General features: G+C 37.9%; 1 protein-coding gene across 1 annotated transcript; it reads right to left on the bottom strand.

Annotated features, from left to right (window-relative positions):
* Positions 1–4,047: 4,047 nt before the first annotated feature.
* Positions 4,048–6,568, bottom strand: arl4ab (ADP-ribosylation factor-like 4ab). Its single transcript, XM_073821795.1, has 2 exons — positions 6,435–6,568; positions 4,048–5,782 (listed from the first exon to the last, which is right to left on the bottom strand). Exon 2 carries the CDS (start codon positions 5,642–5,644, stop codon positions 5,039–5,041), a length of 606 nt encoding a protein of 201 aa, XP_073677896.1. The 5' UTR covers positions 5,645–5,782; positions 6,435–6,568; the 3' UTR covers positions 4,048–5,038.
* Positions 6,569–8,976: the final 2,408 nt, after the last annotated feature.

Below are 8,976 nucleotides of genomic sequence, written 5' to 3'. Positions count from 1 at the left end.
CAGTATTAAGAATCAAGTGTATGTAAACTTTTGAACAGGGTCGTTTTTATAAATTCAACTATTATTTTCTCTTGTGGACTACATATAAATGCCTTTTATGTGAAATCTCTTATTCAGGTCAGTACCGAATAAAAATAACATGCATTTTGTATGATCCCGCTTATTTTAGATTCTGCAAGGTGTATGTAAACTTTTGACCTCAACTGTACATTTGCAAGATGTCATAAAACAGTTTAGATATCTATCTACATGTAAACATGCACATAATTCGACTTGTATAATTGTGTATAACTCATTTTCCAAGTTTAGTCACAGTTGCTCAAAATGTCTATTACCTTTCTAGGCCTTGAACGTGTCAGTTGAGTCAGAAAGCTCTCAGATTTCATCAAAAACATCTTAATTTGTGTTCTAAAGATAAACGAAGGTCTCACAGGTGTGGAACGACATGAGGATAAGTAATTAATGACAGAATTTTCACTTTTTGAGTGAAATATCCCTTTAAAACTACATATTTGCCTCATTATTCAGAATCATTCATAATCCATTCTGTCATAACCCCTCATAAACACCATTTTTGTAAACACAATACGTAGCCATTAGACTGAGGAAATATATAAACTTGCTCATTAGAAACATTTATCTTCAAGTCACAGGAACACCAAATTACAGTAAACATCTGCTATGCATAAACGTTTAGTGTTTCAGATTGATTCTACATTCCCAAATGGCCTTAATGATGGCCCGGAGCACCTTTTATGACCGTAAGCTACAGTTTTACAAGCGTAAGTGGCTCTTTTATGACGTGCAGCAGTGCGGAGACAAGCAGGACACCCGGTGAAGGGAGTGTACGATGCCATGTCCTGACTCAGCGTGTTCTTGGGTGGAGCAAACAGGAAGCCTGCTCTGATTTCGGATCTCCTCTACCAACACTGGCCCTTCAGTCCCATGTCACTTACATCAGAGGATCAGAAGGAAAGGGGCCCGAGCTGGGTCACACCAGCGTACAGGAAGGGTCAGGAGTGATAGAAGAGTATGGGAACTGCGAACCTCAGTTTGATTCCGATAAACTAGGCTTTTTTGCTTAGACAGCCATGAGAACGGCACACAAGCTTAACCTCTGGCCTGCTTAAATGATGTTTTAGTGGAACAGACCGTGGGGCGCTGGGCACCACGCCAGCCCCCCTCACAGCATTACTAATACAAGTGAGCTGTACTTTCATGCGAAGACAAAAGGCACGGCACACCGGTTCATTAAAATTCCTCAGCTCATCTACATGGCTTGTGAAGCAGAGGTTGTCAGGTATAATTCTCAAGTGCTGTTCTCAAACAAATCAAAGCAGACAGCCAGATCACACCTCTCCCCAAAGCCTCGTGCCCAGCCAAGCTGGATTACTAAGTCTTGATGTTGTTGCCCTCCAAGATATAATACATAAAAGCAAGCAACTGTTTCTAGATGCGAAATTGTGAATTCTCTTTGTACCGGCGAGCACCAAAACAGCAGGTTTTCCACTGAGCGTGGTGCCTCGGCTTTTGTGGTGCATGTGTTTGCATTTTTCATGATTTGAGACCCAATTAGAAGCCAATCTCATCTCTATTATCTCTGAAGCCGGTATCATGTGATCTACGTCTGTCATCCAGCTGTCATCAGAATGCTGAACAGACCAACGTCCAGCGAAGGATTCCTGTTTGAACTGGTCAGCTGGTGTACAGGCCCCTCTCTCGCTGTGTTAAAGCCTCATTGTTCCCAGGGAAAATGCTCTTGTGCTGGAACCGGCTGTGCCAGATCCTCTTCAAACACAACATTCGACTCTGTGGGGCTTCGGGCAAGCCAGCTGTGTTCAAAAACTCGGAGCAGTTACATATCGAGTTTGTAAAAGAGCAAATTCTATTTGTGCAGTCTTTTTTGATTAATGTTTAATTAAGCATGAACTCTCAGTGGGTTCAGCTTGTTATGTAAGAATAGTTCGTTGTTTTTGGTTTTAGGGGTCAGTGACAAGTATATAGAAGCCTGTTTCCAGCACTAAAGTCAAGTCAAGAAAAGGTACTTTTTATCTCACAATTCTGACTTTTTTTCTTGCTATTGCGATTTACATCTTGCAATCTTGTTTCTTTTCTCAAAACCGCATAATATAAACATTTCTAAAAACATATCATCTTATGTCGTCTTTTTTCCCCTTAGAACTTTATAACTCTCAATTCCAAGTTTAAATCTTACAATTCTATGAAAAAACGTCAGAATTGCAAGATATAAACTCGCAATTGCGAAAAAAAAAAGTCACAATTACTTCTTTTTGGTTATTAATTATGACATTGTTTCTTACAATTCCGAGTTTAAATCTCGCTATTCTGACTTTAACTTACAATTGTGAGTTTATATCATGCAATTCTGAGGCTGATGATACACTGGGCAACTTTTTGAGCAATTTAATCGGGCAACTTTTTTTGAGCAATGTTGCTTGGGCACTTTCCCATTGAGAATGGGTAACACATTTCTATGTGAATAATTTAGATCAGTAGTGGGCCCTGTGTCTCACCTGGCTGCCCGTTGATGGCAACATTTGCCAAAGTTGCACGGCAACATTGCTTAAAAAGTTGCCCAGTGTATCATCAGCATGAGAAAATAAGTCTGAAATTTTATCTCACAATTTAAAGGTTTTTTTTCTTGCAATTCAAAGTTTATATAAATTATGAGAAAATAAGTCAGAATTGTGAGTTTTTGTCTCGCAATTCTGGCTTTATAACTCGCAATTGCAAGTTTATATCATGTAATTCTGAGAAAAAAAGTCAGAATTATGACATTTTATGTCACAGTTTAAACTTTTTTCTTGCAATTGAAAGTTTATATAAGTCAGAATTGTGAGTTTTTGTCATGTAATTCTGAGAAAAAAAGTCTGAATTATGACATCTTTCTTTTATATCACAATTCTGAGGAAAAAAGTCAGAATTGTGAGTTTTTGTCTCGCAATTCTGAATATACTACCTCGCAGTTCATATCATGCAATTCTGAGAAAAGAAGTCAGAAATGTCATCTCACAATTTAGACTTTTTTTTCGCAATTTAGAGTTAATATCTCACAATTCTGAGAAAGTAAGTCACAATTGTGAGTTTGTATTACAAAAAAGGTTTACATTGTGAGTTTATATCCCGCAGTTCTAATTTTATAACTCGCAATTTCGAGAATTGTGAGTTTGTATTATGCAACTGCGAGAAATAGTCTGAATTGTTAGATTAAAAGTCGCAATAACCTTTTTTATTTAGTGGCTGAAACTGGCTTCCATACAAGTAAGTCTGCCCATAATGAAGAAAAATATTTTTATTAAATAATATACTAGATATATTGAAAATACTAGAGTTCTAATAATATACTAGAATATACTAGTTTAAAACACATCTGCCAAGTTAATTTTACTTAGAAATGCACTCTTTGTTTTAAAGTTGCTTTCGACTTATGAGAAACTTTTATGTGTAACCTGTTTAACCTTACACCCTGAATACATCTTAATCATGTATTTCCCCAAAAACGTTTTAAAATATATTTTTTAGGTAATTATTGTCTGGGTAAATGTTGAACTTTATGACTAAACAATTTTATTCAGAACTAAAATTCATTGTATGAATTGCATTAATTGTAAATTCTTTCAAATGTAAACAAAATAAATGCATAGAAAAACTAGCATTTTACTCTTAGGCACTGATGACTCTGAAGTACATAATTAAAAGTAAACACCACAATGTACAACTGAAATTTCAACATTCTATATGGAGATGTAATAATTGCACTCTTGCAGCACCTTTAACATTATCTAGGTGTTTGACAACAGACTAAGGACAAAGTCCATCCTGTTTGGTCGCATACCTTGAACAGGACGAGTACAGAATGTAACTTCTTTTGCATGTCCTAATGACTCTATAAAGGAACAACCTTCGTGACTCAACTGTGAAGTGCGTCAGGCGATTATCAGACTAAAAATGCAATTAGAAACGTAGTCAGGTCATAAACTTAGGATGAGTGTGTCATGCAACAGGTAGTAATGAGGACTCCAAGTGTAGTTTAGTGTAGTTGTGGATTTATTCAAAGTGTACAAATTCTGACACATAAATATGAACATCCCCAACACACGAGCACTGAGTGACAAACTGACACATTTGAATGTGGAACAGTGGATATTAAAAAAACCAAAAACAAAACAAAAAACGCTTCACTTGAAGCAATACATTACGTCTTTTTTGTAGCATGATAAACTCTTTACAAAAAATCAGATGTTGCAAGTTCATAGATTAGAAAAGGGAATTGCTAAAGTGCATTTAAACATCTCTTGTCTTTCAGGGAAGCACACAAAGCTAGAAATTACACCAGTAGTCTTTAAACTTAGGAAAAGCTACTGAACCAACATGTTGAGAAGGATAGTCGACAAAATACCCTTCTCCTTGACTCCAATCTGATTTGTGCATTCCCAAACAAGTGATCCATAAAGCTTATTCTGGTTCCCCTGACCACCGAGACAACAAACACCCAGGGAAAATGACGGTTGGCCATTCTGGATAAAACCGATGGGGGAAAACACATCACCTGAATGTATACATTGGATTTTTCATGATGTCCATGGCAGCTTTGGTAATCAATCCTTCCGTTTCAAGACTTTACATGAATGCTAGGAGGCTAAGATACGCGTAACACTTCAGACGCAAAGACTTCAGCGATCGGTCTTTGTCATTTACAAGTTCATGTCCAGTGTTGTCCTTCATGAGAACTCAATCAATGTACCACAAGACCTGTTGACATTGTGTAACACTTGTTTTGATGTAAAAGTTCCATGTGATCGTCCCACCGCTGCTACAATCCAACAACCGAAGTGGTAAATCAGTATTGTCCTCTTGCGGTCTCTGAACTGTATCCAGAACCATCTGACTGATAAAACTCAGCCCTCCGAAACAATAATTCCAGGAGCGTAGGGCCACAAAGGCCTATGGCACGTCACCAGCAGAGCCATCATAGAGGCCTACCACCACATCCAGCTCACATCTCATCACCAAGCAGTCATCTTTTTCTCTTTTGCTGCCTCATCATCTTTCTCCGCTTGATGATCATGGAGTGGAGACGTTCTAGGCCTTCTTGTAGACCTTCTCCGATGATGGCACAGGCTGGTTGAAGGTGCCACGGTGTATGAGAGCCAAGCTCATTCAGTGCTAACATCTGTTCGACTTCACCTAGTGGCAACGCGCTGCGAAGGTCCTGCTTGTTAGCCACCACCAACACGGGCACCCCCTGGTTCTCCTGTAGCCGTGTGATCTTATGTAACTCTGTCTTGGCTTCCTCCATGCGTTCGGCATCTACCGAGTCCACAACGAACACGAGGCCGTCGGCACACCGCGTATAGGAGCGCCACAGCGGCCGGAGCTTTTCCTGACCTCCTACATCCCAGAAATGAAAGGTTGCAGTCCGGCCTTTCCCACCAAGAGTCACCTTGATCTTCTCCGTGTTGAAGCCTTTGGTGGGAACGGTGTTCACAAACTCATTAAAGCGAAGCCGGTACAACACCGTGGTCTTACCGGCACAGTCCAAGCCGAGAATAACAATGTGCAAGGCCTGAAAGGACGGCAGGCAGGGAAAGATGGCATGGGGCTCTGATAATCCATTCCCCATCTTGTTCCGCCACTCCGATGAGGATGAAAGCGAACGCAGAGACTCAGGAGACCAGGTGTCGCCGCTGCTACCACTGATGCTTCACCAAATATTCACAAGGCTTCTCTTGTTCCCCCGAGAAGCTGCTGCTGCTATAACCTGAAACCAAATGAAAAAGGAGATGATGCAATGAGGCCAGCAGTGGAGCACCATGACACACACAGTTTTACAGCTCTCTTTGACTTGGCTGTTCATTCTAAGTGAGCATGCTTCTCTCTTTGTCATTCTAAAAGGCACACAGATTCAACCTAGCTGGGTGTCATTCAGTTCCAGTGATGGTGAATGAAGGATGAAACAGCAGGAAGCCCATTTGCACATGTAGCGCCACAGGGGCACCAGAATTACGCATCGGTAAAAATCCTAGTGCGCAAAGGCTCCTGTCCGTCTATTTGTGCCTTTTTATTGTTCAACAGTTTTCTCAAATAGAGAAAAACGCACAAGCTGGCCTATGTAAACGAGGAAAACACGAGTCTGTCGCAGATCTCTGTGGCCATCTGTAAAAGCGCTTTAGGAGGGGCTCATCTCCATACATAAAGACATGAATTCTGTCATCATTTTCTCCCAACAAGTGATTCAACATGAGAATCATTAGTATTTTGTGCGCTAAAAATGCGCCCCAGAATGCTAGGGATTCTTTACCAAAATACTAAGTTACTCTAAAATAAATTATTACAAATAATAATGATATTTTTCTACAATTTACGCTTTGTAAGCACCCGCGGATGAAAATTTAATCTCGTTCGGCACTCACCTTATTTATAATGTGATCCTTGCGTTACTCATTAGCTCATTAGATGAAAATGTTTACGAGTATTTCCAAAATATTGTTGCCATTCAGATCAGCTGAGCCGACAAGTGTATCCACTGCCTGTAACAGCGCCTGTTTCACTGACTCTACAGCGGGCTGCCTTCCACTTCATTCTAGCAGGGTTGGCCCCGCCCACTCTGTGGAACTACACGCTGATTGGCTCGATTGAGTGAGAGCGTGTTATTTTTCTTGGAGTTTGATTGGTGAAAAGTCAAGCCTGTCGGCTTTTTGGTCACACCTCTTCACCACCTGTTCATGTCGCTCAAGGCGTTTAAAGTTTGAGAAACGCGCTTACAGGTGAGCGTTACTAGGTTATCAGTAATACAATTCTTTCCCTGGTAGCCAGTATAATGCGTGTGGGTTTTGTTTCAATGTATTATTGTGAACTATAGACTTAATCTTTACTGATTTAGTCACTGCTTAAAATATTTAGTGGGAATGAGCTGTCTGAATCATTCAGACTATATCGAACCGATTCAGTCCATGTTTGAACAATTCATTCAAAAGAATCGAGTCAAAAGATTCATTCAGTTATTCATTTATTCACATCACTGGTTCAGATTCTAACAGATTATTAAAAGAACGAAATAAATTGCGAAACACATGAGTTGGTTAATGTTGGTGGCTATTTACATTTATATTTTAATTTCAGAGCTTAACATTTGTGTGCCAAAAGCGTTCCCAGTAAAAGAGTATTTGACCTTTAAGGAAGTAAACAAAAGCTCAACGTGTGAAAACGTGTGTGCTATGTAGAGGAAAGCAAAATGCAATAAACATATAAGTAAGGCACCGCTGTGAAGAGAAGGAGGTGTATCAAAGTGAACAATTAGCAGTGCTATCAATACACAATTAGTCCGTGATGGACGTGCTGTCACGTACACCACACATCCATTCATACACCGGAGATCTAACTACTGAATACCCTAGACTGCCGTGATTGCCCGTCTTCAAACAATCCTTCGTCTGAGCTTCTTCACAAGCTAGTCGATTTACTACAAATTAGTCTATCACCTAAAAAGATGACACTAGAACCAGTGTTTATATAAAATACACATTCAACAAAGTTTAACAAATATACAAAAGGCGTTTCGAAATCAAGCATGAAAACAAATTATGGTGTTCATTTCTTACAGCCAAGACTTGCTGTTTTGAAAATCTAATCTTATTTAAAGAAACACATAGTTTTTTATTAAGATTAAACAGCACTGAATATGTGTAAACCAATACTTTGGATGAAGGGTTGTGAATTTCCAATGATGGATTTTGTGCGCACAAAACGTTTTGTTTTACTTGTGCGCCATCTTGTGGTGTTAAAAGTTGTTGATGGTATGAAGCCTTATTTCTGGTCACAGCTGTAACCAGTAAGGAATTCAAACACGTAAAATGTCAAATTGTTCAGTTGTTACAAATAATAAAGTAACATCTTTTCAACTTTTTAAAAACAACTGTTGTGAAAATTGAGTGATAAACCAAGTAGGGGGAGAGTGGGATAAGATGAGCCATTTTTACTTGTGGTTTTCAAGATAAGGGAACATGAGGCAGAAGTACAAGGAAAGTATCTCAAGTAATTTCAGGATGTTTCCTATCATTTTAAATCATCGGAATGTATCTATGACAAAGGAATCTAAAAAAAAGATCCAACAATCATTCACAATCAAAAAATATCTGAAATAAAAAGCAAGAAGTTTGACATTAGACATTATACACTATACCATTCAAGAGTCAGTATAATTTAAAAAAAAAAAATTGTGTGTGTGTGTGTGGGGGGGGGGGGTTATAGAAATTATAGAAATAATTATTTTTTTTAGCAAGGATGCATTAAATTAATCAAAAGTGATAATAAAGACATTTATAATGTTACAAAACATTTCTATTTTCATATAAATAGTGTTCTTCTGAACTATTTCTATTCATCAAATAAACCTGAGAAAATTCTGCTCAAATGTTTCCAACATAATAATAGTAATAATAATAATAATAATAATAATAATAAATGTTTTTTGAGCAGCAAATTAGAATATTAGAATGAGTCAAAAATGTAAAATGTCAAATTGTTCAGTTGGTACAAATAATAAAGTAACATCAGTTAAACCTTTTAAAAACTACTGTTGGTAAAATTTAATGATAAACCAAGTTGGGGGGAGAGTGGGGTAAGATTAGCCATTTTTTACTTATGTGGTTTTCAAGATAAGATCAGCATTTGTCTGAAATCAAAAGCAAAAGGTTTTTGCAAAGTTATACAGCTGGGGGTTAGAAAAAATAATAATAATTATATATATATATATATATATATATATATATATATAATTTTTTGGGGGGGGGGGATTGTAGAAATTAATACTATGCAAGGAAGCTTAAAATTAATCAAAAGTGATAATGTAACAAAAGATTTCAATTTCATAAAAATGCTGTTCTTCTGAACGTTCTATCCATCAAAAAAACCTGAAAAAAAATCTTAATTAAAATGTCTTAATTTGCCCCAGGT

Source organism: Garra rufa, chromosome 17, assembly GCF_049309525.1.
Source record: "Garra rufa chromosome 17, GarRuf1.0, whole genome shotgun sequence".
NCBI classification, from domain to species: domain Eukaryota; kingdom Metazoa; phylum Chordata; class Actinopteri; order Cypriniformes; family Cyprinidae; genus Garra; species Garra rufa.
Note: the sequence above shows the minus strand (reverse complement) of the source record. Positions and strands in the feature narration are given on the sequence as shown.

What these genes read in the sequence shown, in the direction of transcription:
- arl4ab (XM_073821795.1), bottom strand. Translation starts at nt 5,644, where the DNA reads ATGGGGAATGGATTATCAGAGCCCCATGCCATCTTTCCCTGCCTGCCG.